The 17,954-nt window shown below is 57.1% G+C and overlaps 3 protein-coding genes across 8 annotated transcripts in view; 2 read left to right on the top strand and 1 right to left on the bottom strand.

Moving 5' to 3' along the window:
* The window catches only part of LOC117869185 (zinc finger protein 385C-like), a 182,231-nt gene extending 176,668 nt beyond the window's left edge, over window positions 1–5,563 (top strand). For all 4 annotated transcript variants that reach the window (XM_034755787.1, XM_034755786.1, XM_034755788.1 and 1 more), the window contains one exon: window positions 1,735–5,563. In XM_034755787.1, the coding sequence (XP_034611678.1) occupies window positions 1,735–1,959 (225 nt within the window). In that variant the 3' untranslated portion in view covers window positions 1,960–5,563. The remainder of the gene's footprint in view (window positions 1–1,734) is intronic.
* A 1,491-nt stretch (window positions 5,564–7,054) lies between these two features.
* Window positions 7,055–11,252, bottom strand: NKIRAS2 (NFKB inhibitor interacting Ras like 2). Its single transcript, XM_034755790.1, has 4 exons — window positions 11,156–11,252; window positions 9,661–9,768; window positions 8,696–8,937; window positions 7,055–7,624 (listed from the first exon to the last, which is right to left on the bottom strand). Exons 2-4 carry the CDS (start codon window positions 9,752–9,754, stop codon window positions 7,385–7,387), a joined length of 576 nt encoding a protein of 191 aa, XP_034611681.1. The 5' UTR covers window positions 9,755–9,768; window positions 11,156–11,252; the 3' UTR covers window positions 7,055–7,384.
* Window positions 11,253–13,502: 2,250 nt separating this feature from the next.
* Window positions 13,503–17,954, top strand: part of DNAJC7 (DnaJ heat shock protein family (Hsp40) member C7) — a 29,236-nt gene continuing 24,784 nt past the window's right edge. For 2 of the 3 annotated variants that reach the window (XM_034756011.1, XM_034756008.1), the window contains exon 1: window positions 13,503–13,654. In XM_034756011.1, the coding sequence (XP_034611902.1) occupies window positions 13,569–13,654 (86 nt within the window). In that variant the 5' untranslated portion in view covers window positions 13,503–13,568. Of the gene's footprint in view, window positions 13,655–17,684; window positions 17,729–17,954 lie in introns of those variants that run through there. The other variant, XM_034756010.1, reaches the window with a different exon arrangement.

Here is a 17,954-nt window from a genome sequence, read left to right as displayed (position 1 = left end):
AATCCCAGGGTTTCTAGGGGGGCTGACTCGTGATTTTTAAATGCTTGGGGTTGGCAGTGTTTTTGTTCAGCTCATGCCAAGTTCCAGGGTTCGTTCGCAGACACGCGAGTCTGCTCTGCAGCGCAGCAGCGGCTAGTCCTGGCCCAGCGACATAGCGGTAACGATCGGCAATGCTGGGCCTCGTTTTCTGCTTCCTGTCCCAGGAGGGGAAATGGAGCTGACCTGATCCTGAGGCAGGTCAGGGGAAGGTTTCAGTTCAGGGCTCCCCTGGATCATTTCCCGCTGTGGGACTTGAACAGAGGCCGCCTTGGGATTTTCTGCGTGGGGCTTCTGGTGGCTGGGAATGTGCTGGCGTTTGCTCCGTGGAAAGGCTGGATGGGTCTGATCCTGGTGGGGATGCTTTGATGGTCATTTCTCAGGTAGGTTCAGACCCAGGCTCCCTGGTTCATTGGTGCTGTGCTCTGAGGCCGTATACAGAAAAGGGTGCCGCTAACACGGCCGAGACTTACTCATATTTTTGTACAGAGCCGTTCTCGAGCCCTCTCCTCCCCCCGCCCCCCAGCTGATTAGCTGCTTTAAGACCAGTCCTGGCCTGTCTGCCCTGGGAGCCGCCACCCGATCAGGGCTTGAGAAATGGCTTTAGAAGGGTTGCTTTGGTGGGCAGACGGGGCCTGAGTGGGGAGAGGAGCCGTTCCAAGTGCTCGCCGACCCCTGGCTGGAAACAGAGACGGGGACACTTAAACTCCGGCACACCAGGAGAGTCACTGAGGTCCTGGAAGAATTCTCAGCATCTTCCGAGGGTGCCAAGCGCTCTACGGAGTTTCTTTGTCTCCCGGATCAGCCGTATCCTGCCTGTGCAGGGAGACGGGATGAAAATGCTTTCGGAGGTCTCCTGTGGCCAGATGTCGAGTCCTTTCAAGGACAAACCTGATACTGGCGGCTCCTTGACCCGATGGATTCCCAGCTCAGTGTTAAAGGAAAGAGCTACCTAGACTGATAGGGCTTTAAGGCCAGAGGGAACAATTAGTCTTGTGTAATAGTCTGACCTCCTGTATAGCCCAGGCCGACAGCCCCACCCAAGGGTCCTTGCCGTGAACTGCAAAGGGAAGCTAGAGTAGATCTGTGAGAAAGGCCTCTGGCTAGCAACTGTCAACCTCCCTGCAGGTGAGGGATAGCTCAGCACGGGGGAGGGATCGCTCAGTGGTTTGAGCATTGGCCTGCTAAACCCAGGGTTGTGAGTTCAATCCTTGAGGGGGCCACTTAGGGATCTGGGGCAAAATCAATACTTGGTCCTGCTAGTGGGGGGCTGGACTCGATGACCTTTCGGGGTCCCTTCCAGCTCTATGAGATAGGTGTATCTTCATTAAAAGCCAGAAGATTCAAAACTGAGACCTGGTAATATGCCCCCCTCTGACATACAACAAATGACTGGCTAGTGGAACTCATGTCCACATGATATCATTGAGGTCAGGAGCCTATCTGGATTCCTCTGAAGCTGCAAGTTCTGGACTAGAAGGGTCCTTGGTCTGATCCCCTAGGGCAGTTCCTATGAAATAGAAACTGGGTGACTCTATTGATCCCAGGCTCTGCGCCCACATGCCTGTTACCAGACTAACCCTGAGCCCAGGGCTGGCTGCTCCACTCCCCGCAGAGCCGGCAGTGCCAGGATCTCTCCTGCAGCCTGGTGGTTCATGTGCTTTGTGTGTGTCTCTCTCTCTCTCTCTCCCTCTACAGTCCAAGCTGGCTTTGCAGAAGCACCTCACCAAAACCTTGGCTACCCGCTTCCTCCCGAGCCCCCTCACCACGGCAGCCATGTGCGCCATGCCTGGCCCACTCACCCTCAGACCAGCCACCGCCACAGCCCTCTTCCAGGCCCCGCTCCTTGGACCAGCGCTCTTCCGAACCCCGCCCGGCCACGTCCGCGCCACGCCTGGCCCCATCGTCTTCGCACCCTACTAGAGCCCGTGCCCGCCAAGGCTCCGTCTCTCCCAGACGCGGCGAAGAGCTGGCGAGCTGTGCAGCAGGACAAGGCTCTGTTCCCATGGGGCAAACGATCCTTTGTAACCGTTGACCGAGGTTTTTTCTTTCCCTCCCACTGGGCTAGGAGATTCCCCAGCTGACCGCTCTGCCAGGCCTGGCTGTACCTCCCGTTACCCACACCCAGTGTCCGTCGGTTCTGCCGCCCACTCACTCAGTCGCTCTCCGAAAACACAGCTCCGTGTCCACTTCGAGTGGATTCAGTCAAAGGGACAGTGTCAGGATCCCCCAGGCCCATTGATACCTGTGGCCAGCGGGTGCCCCTCTTTGGCTAGTGAGTTTTTCATTCATCCCCTTCCCAGTGATTAATTTAAACCAAACCAGGGAAGTGGCCTGGCTGACTCGCTGGAAAGGAAAGGTCTTTTTCTCAGGCTGGCTGGTTCAGAGCCAGCCCAGGTTCGGGGCGACCCCCAGATCATAGGTCCTGCTGGAAGGAGTCCGTGGTGGATCTCAGGCCAGTTTCCAGTGGGAAAAACCTCCCTAGCACAAAATCCACCCCCCGGTTTCCCACCCGTAGCCTAAGCCCTGCATGGGACATGAGGCACGTGGGCAGAGAGCAGCGTGGTGGAAGATTGCCCTGCCGACTGCCTGACCCATCCTGGAGCTGAGGATGCAGGGAGAGCGTTACTCTCCAGCTCCTCTAGTCTGGGCCCTTTCAGCAGCAGGAAATCCAGAGGAGACACCGGCAAACGGGGGCAGCATCTTCCCATAGAACAAACAGCGAACCCCGAGGCTCCTTGCCAGCAGAGACCTCTTTCCTGCTCACTTCAGAAAGCACATTATCGTCCAACACTGGAAGTGCAGCGGAGGACCAGGCAACTGGGATCAGAGTGTTGTCTAGAGCAGTGGTTTTCAACCTTTCTTCATTTGCGGGCCCCTTTGGAAATCAGATATAGTCTGAGGATCCCCAGGGGGCCGTGTACCACAGGTTGAAAACCATGGGTCTAGTGGTTAGACAACAGGATTCTCCTCCTAGACCTGGGACAGGGTGTGAGCCTATGGCAGGAGAATAGGACGTAGGGAGTCAGGACACCTGGGTTCCATTCCCAGTTCAGCTAAGGCCTGGAGTTGACTGGCTAGAGAACGGCCCTTCTCCTTGGCGTCTATTCCCAACTCTGCCATTCACTCCCTTGCACCACGGTGCTTCACCTCTTAGTGCCTCAGTTTCCCCCCATTAAGCAGGGGATAGCTCTGACCCTACCTCGCAGGGAGGCTGAGTGAAGATTCATAAAGCACTTTGTCCTTGCGTAGCGCCTTTCCTTGGAAAGCTGCAAAGCATTCCTCCTGTTAACAGGCCAGCAGACAAAACCCAGTCACCCAGCCCCGTTGAAACTTGGAGCTTCCAAGGAAACTGGGGGGATTTCCTGTTAGTTCAGCTCAACAGCCCAGAATAAAAGAGCAGGTTCGTTTAACAAGCACGTGGCGTTGTCCCTCCCATGCTCTGAGTGCAGCTTGCAGACCGTGGGGCTCCAGGGCCCGCGCGAGGCATTATGGGGCAATGGTTTTGTTTTTCACTGTGTTAAAAGCCGGTGCGATGACCTGGTCCGAACAGTTACCGAGGCGCTACGGGTTCCCCAGCGCGCACTGTACATAGAAATATGCAGGAAGGTTGCGACCCACATGGACCTTGTGCCGGAGTGACAACCCGTCCCAATCTATGCAAATCCGAACGGAGGAGCCCCGTCGTCGTGGTAACCTGGCTGCGTCCTGCGGCGGTGCCCGCTTTGTCTGTCCAGCGAGGAACGTTGTTCGGAGCAGAAACTGAACCATGCACCTCGGTGCATCGTGCACACGCTTCCGAGAGCCCCCTGGTCCCGTGAGCTCTCCGCTGCTCCCCACGGCACAGGCTCTGAGCCCCCAGCGGAGGCTGCCCTCCCAGCTGGGCAGCTAGCAATCCCCACGCACAAGCACACCTGTCAGGTGTCTTCACTTGAACACACCAGCTGTGTTTCAGGAGGCGTTTGGGCAGCACAGGGAGGATCCTGCCGCCCCCACAACCACTGGAGGCTGAACACGGTTTCCAAACACCGGGGGGCTGCGAGATTGTCACTTCCCCAGCGCTCAGGGGCAGTCCCTGGGGACTGTGTGTTACATGTCCCCGATCCACAGAGACGGGCCGCTTATAGCTCTCCGCTCAGCTGGAGCCCAGCGCAAGGCCTGATAGTGCTGTCCCACAACCCCCTCCCCCTTTGCGTGGTCACCAATGGGTGACTGAGGCCAGCACTCCCTACCACTCGAGCTGGCAGTTGTAGTGGGTTGTTATCCCCTATAGCACAGCCCCCTCTGCTCGGACAGTGTATTACAGGAGCGCGCTGCCGGGGGACATGGAAGCTCTCAGCACGTGGGATATGCCAGGGAGACTGTTCTCCCCCTCCCCCCTTGGGAGTGCATGGAGCTGGTGCAGGCCAGCCTGGGGGTAAACCAAAGAGTCAGGCCTGGGACTGGGGGGAGGGGGGACATTTTGATGCCAGTTTTTCTGGGCACCTGAAGATGAAACCTTGGGGGTTCTTTTTTCCCAAGATTTGGGTTTACGGAGCTTTGCAATAACCCCAGCGCCAGCCAGCTGGAGGGGACCAGCTCCGTCCCTTATGGCCTCGGGGTGGGTGAATCCTCCGCTAGGCGTCCACAAGGGAACGGAGTGTGGGGGATAGACCCCCCCACGCCCCAGATCACAGGAGCTCCTTTTGTAAGTCCCATCGGGGGGGGGGGGCAGGGGCTGGTAGTGGGAGCTGCCACTGGGCAAACCGTCCCCTTACAAAGCTTTAGATGGGGCAAGGGGGGGATCCGGACACCTCTGTGCGATGCCAGTCATCCCCTAATGCCATCAGCCCCCGGGTAGCCTGGGGCTTAGCCGTCCAGCCCCGCAGCAGCCTCTCCTCCATCTGCCTCTGGTTGGGTTCGCTCCCTGTCCCCCCCATCCTGCTCCAGCTCCGTCCTCCCAGGGGCTTGTGCCGTGGTAGTTTTAGGAATTCAGGAAGCACAAAGCTTTAGCCATGGTTCCCCCCCTCCGCCCCAAGAGACTCCGGTCGCACTGCAGGTTGAGCTGGGTCACGAAGCCCCCCAGAGCCAGAGTCAAACCTACCCTCAGCCCAGCGGTGGGGTCCCGATAGACTAGAACACTTGAAAGCCATTCCTTCCCGTCACGCCATCCTGCACCGGGCGGCGTCCGAGCACCCTGCTGTCTCCTTCGCCTCCGGCCCCCCCCGCGCTAGCCAAAGCACTTACCGCCTCTGACTTCGCATAGGCTGTGGTAGGTCGTAGGCCCCGGCGCTGACATGTGCCCCTCTATAAATACCCTCGGCGTGATGTGAACAATGGTTGATTTTGACAACTAAAAAACAAACGAAATAACCAGCCTCTAGGGACTTGGCCAGTACCCCCCCCCCCCACCGCCCCCTGTACTGTTCAGTGTATATTTTTTGATGTACTATAACTGTTGGAGGGGGGGAAAGGAAAATATTTTGATAATCGAATCTCATTGCTTTCTTGTGTTACTCAGTAAATAAAAGGAACCTGTATAAACGCGCCTGGACTTTCGCGCCATCTTTCTCTGGGCCCGCGAGGCGGGAGCCCCGGGAAGCAGAGGTGGAAATAGGAATGCATCCCCCACGACGGACCGCTAAAGGACCGTTCAGCCTGTAGCCAGCGGCTGGGGAAAACCAGCCCCGTCCCCAGCCAAAGGGTGGGCTGGCTCTGGACGGCCCAGGCTTTTCCTGGGGTTTTCCATGGAAGGCTGGACCAGTAACAAAACGTTCTTGGTAACAGGGTGCAGGAGCTACTCAGCCGCAGGTGGCCGGAGCTAGGCCCAGTCTAGTGCCACGCCACCAGCCCGCCGTGTGCCACGCCACCAGCCCACCGTGCCACGCCACCAGCCCGCCGTGTTCCCGGGAAGCACACCCGCTCCGAAAGCAGCTGAGTTTATTGACGGCGATTGCTGACCAGGAGGAAGCGGCTCTACACGCCTCTGACATGAGATTACATACATGCAATCATTAAAAAAACCCACCAGCCTCACTTCCCAACACCGGCATGTGCCCTGCTGCTGGGTGGGCTAATCCAGGGGACCCCAGTCATCCTACCCCCCCCCCCAGCAGCCAAAGCACATTCCCGCCTGTCCCAAATTCCTGGCCAAGGAGAAACTCAGGGACCATCTAGAACTAACCCTTGGTTCTTGGCCAACTGACAATTTTAACAGCCTGCTGAGGCCACGTCTGCAGCCCGACCCCTTCCCCCAGAGCTGCAGGTCAGAAACGTGTCCCCCCAGGGCCAGCTGCTCGTCAGCAATGAGGCTGAGCTGAGCGGCACCTGCCTAACGAGCGATGCAAACGGCTGGCCCCCACCCAGGCTTCTGCAGTGAGCGCCACATGCTGGGGTCTTCGGCTCTCCTGTAGCGGGATCGGGGCACGGGCGCCACCCCGCCACCATGGCTTGGCCTGGCCTTCGGCCTGGGATCACAGCATGGGAAGAGGCAGCGGATCAGGGCTGCCCTGCAGGCATCTCTGACATGCTGGACACTGATGAGGCTCTAATGAGCTTAATGAACCTAAACCCGAGCTCTGCTCAGCCTGGCCTCACCCGAGCGCCCCGATTCCGCAGCTGCAGAGGGGCCAGGTGCATTTCCCTGCTGCTCAGGCAGTTAAAGAGCTGGGGGGCGGCAGGGGACAGTGAAGAGGCGGCAGGGACCCAGGGCAGTCCTTGCTCCTCACGCTCTTCAGGGAGGCAGCTACGCAGCCCCCGGGGAGGTGGGTGCAGCACCATCCGCCTCCCCAGCTGCAGAGAGAGGGCGATTTGCAGGTGCCTGTCGGTGGGCAGAGAGGCCTGGAGGATGAACCCCTTCACCCCTCACCGGGAGCTCAGAGCCCACCTTCCAGCTGGGCACCTGCTCCAGCGCCGGCCTACAGGGAGGAACTGCGGGGAGACAGGCCGGGGCATTCTGCGGCCCAGGTGGAGGGGGGAGGAAGGTGCTAGGTAGTGCCATAATCTTGGGGTGGAGGGAACGCTCCCCTCCAGGTTCAGNTGCCGAGAGTTTTGTCTAGCCTGTGGTTTGGGAGCAGAGACCAGGCCAGGGCTCCCGGGGCACGGTCTGGGCGAATCCTGAGTTCAGACCAGCCGTCCAAGGCCGCCTTCCCGCTCCAGGCAGCAGGGATGGGCCAGGCGTCTTCATTGCCCCCAGTGACTATCCCTGGCACCGGGTCCTCGCCATGCTGCCTAGTGTGGCCAGGGGCCGAGCCCCCCACCCACTCCAGGAGCTCCCTCCCATCAGCAGGCTTCGTGCCAACGCCCCAGGGCTCAGGAGAGGGTGGATGCGCCATGGGAGCGAGGTGGCGGGGGAGGGGAGGCCAGGCCTTCAGCCGTCCATGGAGCCGCTGCCCTTGTTCTTGCGGCTCAGCGGGAAGCCGGACTTGCTCTGCGGCTGCGTCATCTTGCTGGCCAGGTAGGTGAAAGGCTCGATCAGCGTCCGGCGGTCGGCCACGGACACCTCCCACAGCTTCACCTTCTCGCCCTTGGCCCAGTGCTGGGCCGCGTCGTGGTCCACGCGCCGCTGCTCCTGCAGGTCGCTCTTGTTGCCCAGAACCACAATGGTGACCTGCACGAATACACGCAAACGGAGCACGCTCAGGGCCGGCTGCCTGGCCCTGCAGCCTGGGCCAGGCCCCGGGACAAGGCTCCTGCGGATTTCACCCCCAGCACGGCAGGCTCTCCAATGATGTCTCTTCCCCTTTGGCGCCTTCTGTCCAGATTCCCTGCTGTGCTCGGGCTCCCGGCCCAGCCTTCGCCCCCGCCCAGACGGCCAGCTGAGCAGCAGAGCTGATGGGCCCCAGAGGGTCCTGCCCAGTTCCCTGTGGCCGGAGCTCGGGCAGAGGCTACCTGGGTCTTTCCGAGGAGGAGATAAGGGGATTTGGGATTTCCTGGGAGGAGATAAGGGGATTTGGGATTTCCCAAACGGGATCAGATCACTGATCCCTCCCATGTGTCCCCCCTCCGCTGTCACCCCCAGCCGACACTAGAGCTCCACCGGACGGCCAGCGTCTCCTCCCTTCGGTTCAAGCAGGCCTGGCTGGTCGTGCAAGGCTGCAGGTGGCAAGGAGCAGTCCCTCCCTGAGCCCACCGGCTTTCTAACCCCGGTTTGTGGAGCGACAAACATCGGGGTCTGAGCGCAAGCACCGGCCAAGCACTTGCAAACTCAGCCCCTTGCTGGCTGATTTAAAAATCCTGGGGGAGGGGAAGGGAAGGGCAAGGAGAGGAGAAAAAGCAGAGCGACCTTGAACGTGGTGCTGGACTGACAGCGCTGGAGACCAACGGCCGCTGCTAAGAAGGGGAAATCCAAGGAGCAGAATGCAACACCTCCCCTGAGGCCGCCACCCCACACGCACACTGGCTCCATCCCTCCCTGGAATAACCCCCCCAGCTCAGTCTCTATGGCCTGTTTGCTCACGGCCCCTGTGCTGAGTATCCGAGAAAGAGGGCAGCCGGTGGGGGGGAGGGGGTCCCCCGACTCACTTCCTACGGGACATGGACAAGCCACCAGAAGGAAGCGCACTCCCGGCTGGGCAGGACTAGGGAGCTGTATGGGAGGAGGCTCCGTCCCCCGTTCCCAGCCCGCCCCGAGCTCCGGTACCTGTGGAAAACCTCCTCTGCGCCTGTGGCGATGCCTCACCTCCTTCTTATCCTTGCACTTGTCGATTTCCTTCTTGAGCAGCTCCACCCTCTTCAAAGAGTCTTTGCTGGCGGTGCTGTACACCAGCACGTAGCCGTCCGTGCCGGAGAAGCAGTGCTTGGGGAGCTCCACGCCCTCCCGCAGGCCCCGGGTGTCGTAGAATCGCACCTGCTCCCGCACCCCGCGGTCCGTCTCGATCGAGCCCACGTAGATGTCCTCCTGGGTCTCTATCATTTCAGAGCCTGTGGGGAAGCAGGCGGGCGTGGGGTCACGTGGGGAGCTGGGCTGCGCTCTGCCGTGACGCAGGAGCCTCCTCGCAGTGTCCACTGGGCTGGGAGTCGGGAGGCCTGCGTTCTATTGCGGGCGCTGCCACTGACCTGCGGCGTCCCGCCCCTGCCCGGTGCCTCAGTTTCCCCTCCCAGCCTTTGTCTGGTCTGTTCAGACTGGGAGCTCTTTGGGGCAGAGCCTGGCACAAGGGTGCCCCGAGCTTGCCTGGGGCCCCTAGGTACTACCACATAATAGCAGCTCCTTGCCCAGGCCTGTCTCGTACTCTGCTCCTTGTTCGTTCAGGTCTCCCGCATCTGTGTTTGGAGCGGCACTGCTGGGGCAAACTGCCTGTAGAAGGTTTTTTTCTCTGTACTCTCCCCACCTGGGACACTGGCAGCCAAACCTGCCTGTCACTGCACGACCCTGTCTGCCTCCATCACGTCTATTACACACGTCTATTTTAATTGCACGGGGCTGGGCAGTTCCACTAGAGTTTGTTCTGGAATGCTGGGAGGTTGGTGCTAATTTATTATTGTAGGGTCTCTCATCAACAGCTGGGCTAGGCACTGGTTTGTTATGGTCAGGGGGCTGGTCTTTACGAAAAGGCACAACAGAGCCATTTGGCATTAAGCCCGTGAAGAATGATGGGGGCTGCAGGACGCCCCCTTGCTGGTCACCCGCCCGACCCCCACACTTACCAACCACATGGTTCCCATAGAGGAGCTGCTCCAAGATTGATGTTTTTCCGACTGAGGCTTGGCCGCAAACCACCACCTTGCAGCTCTTCCCCATCTGGGGTCTCTTTCCTGGGGACGGAAGAGCGAGACGTTGGAGCTGGAGGAATACGTCTTCTCAAAGTCGAGGCAACTGGGCAATGCCACGTGGGCTGGAGCTTGGCAAGGTTTCCTGGGCCCTGCCCGGTCTCCCCGGTGCTCAGCGCTCTGCACTGCCCCAGGGGAGAGAAAACCCTGGAAACCTAGGGCTGGAAGGGAACGCCAGAAGTCATCTCAGCCACCCCACTGCACTGAGCCTTGTCCCTTACTCCTTGGGCCAGCGGGGGCCCTGAAGTGACACTAATGGGCCCCCTTCACAGACGGTGGCTGGGACACCAGCCCCTTGGCTAGGTGCGTGGGTCACTGCCCAGCGCTGATGCTAGGGGGAAACCTCAGGGCAAGCTACATTAGGCTGGAAGGAATAACGAGGGGTCCGAACTGCAGCTTTGCATCCCAGCACGGTCAGTCCTTGAAGGTCCCCTCATCCCTCCCAGGCGACATTTGGTCAAGACCTCAGAAGCTGAGCTCCCATCTGCAGGAGCAATTAACAATTCCTTGGGGCACTTCTGGTAAGAGGCAGGACTTTCCTGGGGCCCCTGGCCCAAACTCCCTCCTCCACCCACAGTCGTGCTGCAGGGTTGCCACCCTCCTCCCCAGAGGAAGCTGCATTTCAGGGTGAGTTGCGTGGTATGTGTGGCCGGGGGAGGGGGGACGGTAAAATGGTTTTCACAACCAGACGAGGGCGTTGGGAGAAATTCGAGCCCAAAGGGGGCAGAAGGAAAGACGCCGGTGCAGGTCTGCCACTGGACTAAGGCTCAGGAGATTGCGGGTCCGTTCCCAGCTCTGCCACAGACTCCCTGGGTGACCTTGGGTGAGTCTCTTCACTTCTCTACCCGATGGTTCCCCATCTACCAAAGTTGGGCCATTCTCCCCTTCCTCCTTCAATATTTTTTTGGCTCACATACGACCAGGCCAGGGGCCAGGAAAGCAGCTAGAACAAGGCACTCAGTGATCCACTAGGTCTTTGCCCTCTCCCCAGCCCCCTTCTCCCCAGCCTGTGATCTGTGCTGGAGCCCCCCTGTTCTATGCAAACGCACGCGCCTTCGGGAGATTTCGGCCCGGGGACGAACCAACCACCTAAAATCCTAGCGAAGCTGAAGAGCAGATGTGAAAGTGGGCACAGGCTCGGGGGGCTGGAATTGCTGCAAGGCTGGGGCGCGAAGTATCACAGGATTTAGGCTGCCCGGGCCCTGATCCTCACTGCAGCCTTGGCATGATAACAAGCCCAGCTGGCCTCTGGCTGCACTGGACTCACAGAGGCAGCTGGCTCTGGGCTGGAGGCTTTAAGCGTCTGTGAATCGTGTATCTCCCCCCACCCAGATGGCACAGCAAATCTCTGGTGAGAGGGGTCTCTACCTACCTGCTCAGGACAGCTGTCTGTCTGCTTTCTCCTCTTCCTAAATCTTCAGGCTTAACTGACTCACATCACAACCAAGGAAGGGGAAATCCGAGAAAGCAAGACAGGGCACCTGAGAGCCGAGCCAGCAGGATAGCACCATCTAGAGTTGCAGAGGACAGGTTGTGTAGAGCTTTCCCGTCTCAGTACAATGGACAAACAAGGCAGAGCGGCATTACCTAATAATCTAACTCCAGACGCACACCCAAAGGTTCATCCCTGACCATGTTCTTCGTAACTTCATAGGGGGGGAAAGCCTGCAAACTCTTTCACAAGCATTGAAGAGAACTGGCAGGCAGAGTTGTAGGAAAGAGGTCTGTATTGAGCTTGCCTAGTGGCCGGCGTTAGCAAGAGGAGAGGTCTGTGCTTGTCTGGCAGCCTCCTGACCCCCAGCTTGCAGGCCTGCGGCCCTGGTGCCCCACTGAAGCGGGTCTTTCCTGAACCCCTCCCCTTTCCTCCCCATCATACTTCACCAGCCATGGTGCAAACAGGGCCGGCTCAAGGCACCAGCTTAACAAGCAGGTGCTTGGGGCGGCCAAGGGAGAGGGGCAGCACCTGCAGCAATTCGGGGGCGGCAGGTCCCTCACTCCCTCTAGGAGTGAAGGACCTGCCACTGAACTGCCGCTGCCAATCGCGGCTTTTTTTTTTTTTTCCCAATTGCCACTGATCGCGGGGTTTTTTTTTTGCTTGGGGCGGCAGAAATGCTGGAGCCGGCCCTGGGTGCAAATATGACAAGAAAAATGGAAACCGGGGCCACTTCAGGCAACTAATGGCCACTAGGGCCACATTGTCCATTTAAGGAAAAGCTTTTTTTAAAACCAGTAACTTTCATGTCTGAAAATATGGAGGGAAAGTTCCCCCCGCTCAGCCTCCCACCAGCCTGATCTTCTTTTCTTTGAGATTCCAGATGGTTTTGAAGAAAGCAAAGCTTTCTGGCTGCAAATATCCTGAAATCTAGAGTGACAGTCTAGCCCACACCCAGCTTTGAGAATATTTGAGATGACATCTCAGTTGCTGAAGGCTCATATCAGGGCATTGTTGCGAGAGAAAACAAGAGATGGGTTTTAAAAGGCATCATTACAATGACTAATTTTTTTTTTTTAATTATATGTCAAGCACCCGGAGAAGCGCTAGGCAGCTCCCAAAGCGAGCAAAGACGTGCCTCCTGTTCTGGAGAGTGCACAACCTAAATGCAATCCAGCACCATCCTGCAAGGAGAACTGCATGGGCTGATCCCTGCACCTGCGTGGAGCCCCACTGGAGCCAATGGGGTTCTGTGGGCATGCAGGGGTCCACCTGCACAGTTCTGTTTTGCAGCAGGACCTAAGTCGGCAACACCATGGACAAGGGCAGGCCAGGAAGGACAAGGGTCACAACAGAAAGATCACATCGATATGCAAGAAAGACCTGATCCTGCAATGAGCTCTGTATAGGCAGGCCCTGCTGAGCATCCGTATTCATTGCAAGCTCAGGGCCTAAGGCAGCGGTTCTCAGCCTATTTACCACTGTGGGCTGCACACGCAGCTCTCTCTGTGTTATGGGGGCTGCAGCCACGCAATAGCTATACTACCTGTCTGGCCTGGAGGACGTCACCTGGGCTGCAGTTGTGTGCTGATTGGGCCGCAAGCGGGCTGCGGGTTGAGAACCACTGGCCTAAGGCACGGGCAGAGCTTGATGTTTAGGAACCTAATTATTTGTAATTGATTGTTATCCGTGGATGTGGTTACAGCGACAGTTTGGTGCCGGGGGCGGTGGTTTAGCGGGAGGATGCCTTAGCACGGCCGTTTACTATTTTACACCACAATCGTTGCCATTTGTTACCAGCTGTGTTACAGCAGGACCTAGCGGCGCCCTTCGGGGATCAGGGACGCGTCGTGCCAGGCGCCGAACAGACACCCCCCAAGAGCTCGTCATGCTGCATCGCCGGGAGCCCCCACGTCCAGTGTCACTCTCCACCCGGCATCCGCTCCATGGTGGGCCAATCTCAGGTAAGTCACTGTCATCCCCCCCATCCCCCTCCAGGCTGGCCAGGCCACCCCCATTCCCACCCCCATTCCCAGGCAGGGCACCCCCATTCCCCATCTCTCCCCCAGGCTGGCCAGGCCACCCCCATTCCCACCCCCATTCCCAGGCAGCGCTCCCCCATTCCCATCCCCCCCCAGGCTGGCCAGGCCACCCCCATTCCCCTCCCCCACCCGTGGGAGATTGGCCCTTCTGGCCCCTCATGCGCCCTCTCTGTGCCCCTCCCCTGGCGGCCGGCGGGCCCCTCTTGACGGACCGCGGCGGCCTCTCGTTGCTCCCGGAAGTCCATGTCTCTTCCGGTTCCCCGCTCCCCCCCTCGCTTCCCCCCTCCCCAGGTGCCCGGCCCGGCTGTAAGATGGCGGCGGCGGCGGCCGAGTGCGATGTGATCATGGCGGCGCCCGAGGGGCCCGGGCTGCTGGGCGGCGAGGAGGCGACTCGCAGGTAGCGGGGGCCGAGGGGCGGGGGGGGGGGGGGTTTGTCCAGCGGGGGGGGGGCCCAGTCCCCGCCCCCCCCCCCCGCGTGCGGGGCCCCGTGACCCCCCCCCCGGCTGCCCCATTCCCGGGGCTTGTCTCCGCTGCGTCTCTCGGGGCGGCCCCGGTCTGGGTCGGGGGGGGGGTCTCAGGCAGGCAGGACCCCCCCCGCACACACACCTCGGTTGGGCCTGCAGCGGGGGCGGCTGCCCCGAGTGGGGGGGGGGCAGCGGGGAGAGCGAGGTGCTAAACACCCCCCCAGGCTGGTGAAATCTGCCCCACGGCGGGGGGGCCCGGGGACCCTCGGGGGGGGGGTGCCTGGCTCCACATACCCGGGGAGATGCATTTTTCTGCCCCCCCCCTTGAATGTTTTTGTAGGGTCTTCGCTGTGGCCATTTGCGCAGGGCCCTGCGGGCACTTGGTGCTTTGCGCCCGAGCCCTCGCGCTGACCCCAGAGCGGGATTTCTCCTGCCTGGGCAGAAAGCCCCTGTCTCCACGCTTGGACCGCCTAACGCATGAGGGGTGCCGGGGCGGGGGGATCGGTTCCCGGGGGGGAGCAGGCTCTGCTGGGTTCGACCGGACCAGTCCGAAGAGAGACGGCAGCCGCGACCTTTTTAACGCGTCCTGTACGGGGGTCTGCAGGACTGAATTCAGCCCCGGAACAGGGGGGCTGGGAGTGAAATCAGTGAACTTCTGAAATTCAGTCCAGGGCTGCCCTTTACTGAGGGAGGTGAGGGATGCCAGATGGGGGGAGGAGGGCCTGCAGCTCCCTGCATGGGATGCTTTGTTGCAGAATGGCTTTGGCTGCCTGTCGGATGCTAAGCTCTGTGGCCTTTGCTGGACATGCCCCTATATTGAAGGCAGGGGTGGGTCCAGTCACTGTCTGTTTTATAGAAAAGGTTCAATCTTCTTTTGGTCAAACTTTGTGCAGTACAGCAAACCTCAGCCTGCTGGAGGGTGCCAGTTGGCCTACAGTGACGGGTGCTATAGAAAACACTGAGAGGCAGCAAATCTGGGCTTCCTTGGACTTGGCTTTGGGCTTTCAGCGTGTTCCATCGTTTCTGCCTTGGGGCAGTATTGACTAGCGCCCGCAGAAGCCTTTCTTTGCCAGATTGAGGTCTGCTCCGGAGAGGGAGCTAAAGGGTTAAAGTTGTGGTGGAGGGGGGAATCGTCATGGCTCAAAACCCTTGAAGAAGGTTCAGATCCTTTTCCCTTCTCTAACTCCTGGGCCTGAGGACGTCACGGATCCTTATTAATTGTACCTGCCTGTAACAGAACAGTTACTGTTTGAGATTTTTGATAGCATGGCGTCCTGCTCTCCAATACCTGTCCCATGTTACCATGCTCCTTGGGGAAATGATCATTGTGCATGTTGGCTCTCCAAAGTTCACTCTGTATTTGAACAGAGAGTCCTGGGGCACCTTATAGACTAACAGATGTATTGGAGCATGAGCTTTCGTGGGTGAATACCCACTTTGTCAGACGCGTGACCTGTGTATTTGAAGGCAGGATTGGGTGTTGAAAGTACTAGGGCAGCTGCGTTCCTCCCCACCTAGTAATTGTTGAAAGACCAAGCCTCCTTCATCCGCAAAGCTAGCTGGCAAATTCTGCCCAGCGGTGCAGATCCTATCTGAGGCCGGGCGTGGTGAGGATCCCAGCCCTTTCCTCTGGTAATGAATTTTCTTTACAAGAGCAAGTGCTTTTATTACCACCTGCTGCTGAGCTGTGGCAATCACAGCAGGGGGTGAAATGACTAGATCAGCCTTTAGGAAACACTGCGCTAGTTCTAGTGTGCCAAACTGAGAGCTGAATCTCATCAGTCTGGTGTCTCAGGAGGAATACAGTGTCTGTAAATGGTGTGGCTGAGCCCGTCACTCCAGCACCTGACTGAAGCAGTAGGACAAAATGAAACTGAAAGGGGCCTCTGGGTAGTGCCAGTTGCAAAATGATGGTGAAGGACTGAGGTATATGTGCTGCTCATTAGCTATCAAAGGGTGCGGGCCGAGGGAGTGGCATTGGAAGTATTGTAGCACCCTGTCAATTAAATAGATAAATAACAGTGTTAAAAAAGCACCTGCATGCGGCATAAAATCTCCACGTATCGTAGCGGTAAAGAATTGATTAGTGCTGGGAGAGCCCTGCTAAGTTTCATGTAATCCACCCCCTCCCCGGACTAATGTAAGATTGTTCCTTATAGTATTTTCTCCAGGGCTTTGTTCACTTTTAAATGACTAGAGTAAATATTAAAAGTATCAACAATTAAAAATCACGAACTGGGCTCAGTCTTCCTGCTACAGAGATCTCCAGCACCAACCTCTCTCTTCCCCCATACCTGAGTTCAGAAGGCAGCTGCAGGAAGTGAACTGGTCACGAATAAAATGACCCATAGAAAGGACTGAAGAGTCCCAGAAACAGAAGAGCTCTGACATCCTCAGTGGGAGGGTTGGTTCCTGGCCCACTCCAGATAGAGCCCTGGGAATGAAGAGCAAAAGCAACCTAGCTCACTCGGCTGCCTTGATGGGATAGGGCCAGTACCTCAGTCCTGGGTCATTAAGGTTCAATCTTTCATCCAGTGGTTGTCCTTTTGAGTGTGGGATTCCCAGGCTTTCTTCTTTTCTGTTGGGGAGATCCTGTCTTTTAATCTGATTGCGGGGTGGCAGGGCAACACTATTCCAGGGTCACCTAGAGGGGAGGTGTTAAAGGACGGAATTAATATGCTACTTCCAAGATGTTCCCATCCCCTCTTGGTAGCTCAGAGCTTGGGACCTCTTGCTTTGAGCAGATGCCTGCAGTCAAGAACTTCCTGAGTGTTAATCTTCTCTTTGCCATGAAGCTCCTCTCTGGGTTTGAGCAAGTTCTTTAGCTTCTCTGGCCCAGTTTACCCATTTGTAAAATTGGGATACTGCTCAGCTGTGTCAAAGAGGGTGTTTGGAGACTTAGCTAATGTCTGTAAAGACCCTTGAACCATGCAAAGTGCTATAAGAATGGCCAGACTGGGTCAGACCAAAGGTCCATCTAGCCCAGTGTCCTGTCATCCGACCGTGGCCAATGCCAGGTGCCCCAGAGGGAGTGAACAGAACAGGGAATCATCAAGTGATCCATCCCCTGTCGCCCATTCCTAGCTTCTGGCAAACAAAGGCTAGGACGCCATCCCTGCTTATCCTGGCTAATAGCCATTGATGGACCTATCCTCCATGAACTTATCTAGTTTTTTATTGAACTCAGGTATGGTCTTGGCCTTCACAACATCCTCTGGCAAAGAGTTCCACAGGTTGACTGCTATGTAAGTGCTTAGCATTGTTGGACTTGGGCAGACTAGGCACGGGAACCTGATGTTTCACTACAGCTTTTGTAGGGTGAGTGGGTAAATTTCCAATTAAAAAAAAAAAACCCACCCCATAACCTGGGTAAATTATTTTGATACAATTGTGTTTTTGGACTAACCTTTGCCCAAATGTACTAAAATGGTCCATGATGGCTGCTTCTGCTCCCCGAGCTGGAGAAGAAGATAGACGGTAACAAAGCAGTGATTTGTATTTCAGTGTAATTGTCCTGGCATTGCACTGAAACAGCTGCAAATAAACGGAATGTGTCATTTGCAGGTTGTTTAAGAGGCTTATCAGTGGAAGGAATGGAATATGGTCACAAGATAATGGTTGCCTGCTGTTGCATAAATTCCAGGGATACTTATGGAAAATGATTGATGTAACTGCACTAATTTTATCTGATGATGGTGCAGTTAGTGACAGTTATTGTTGAACCGCTGCGTTCTGATTGGCTTAAATTCTGTGTTCTGATCCAATCACAGATCAGCATATCCATAAGAGGGGGGAGTTTTTTAAAAAGATTTCTAGACCATGGAAACGGTTTTCTTGTGGCTCAGTTGATTTCTGAAGCTTTATTTCACTTCATTTTTTATCGGATAAATAGTTTCTCGGCCATCTGCTTGGCAGCTCCAGAGTCTATCTGTTGTGCATATATGTGGGGGGATGTTTCCCCTCATTCTTCAGTGCTGAATGATGTGGAAGAAGTATCTTAAAAAGAGGTATTTTAAAAAGTCTCATTGCTAAATTAATATTAGGATTAACAGTTCCTTCATCAGACTCTATCCTTTACTATTTGGTACCAGCTACAGAGTGGCTGTGCTATCATAGTTACCTTTGTAAAATGGAGAGTATGAGATTTACACAATGAAGAAAAAATGTCCCAAACCAAAGAATTTGAGTTTTCCCTCATCTTGGGGTCAGAAGACTTCACCTTTAGATTGCCAG

Source organism: Trachemys scripta, chromosome 23 (assembly GCF_013100865.1).
Source record: "Trachemys scripta elegans isolate TJP31775 chromosome 23, CAS_Tse_1.0, whole genome shotgun sequence".
Taxonomy (NCBI): domain Eukaryota; kingdom Metazoa; phylum Chordata; order Testudines; family Emydidae; genus Trachemys; species Trachemys scripta.
This window is presented reverse-complemented; position numbering and strand designations above follow the sequence as displayed.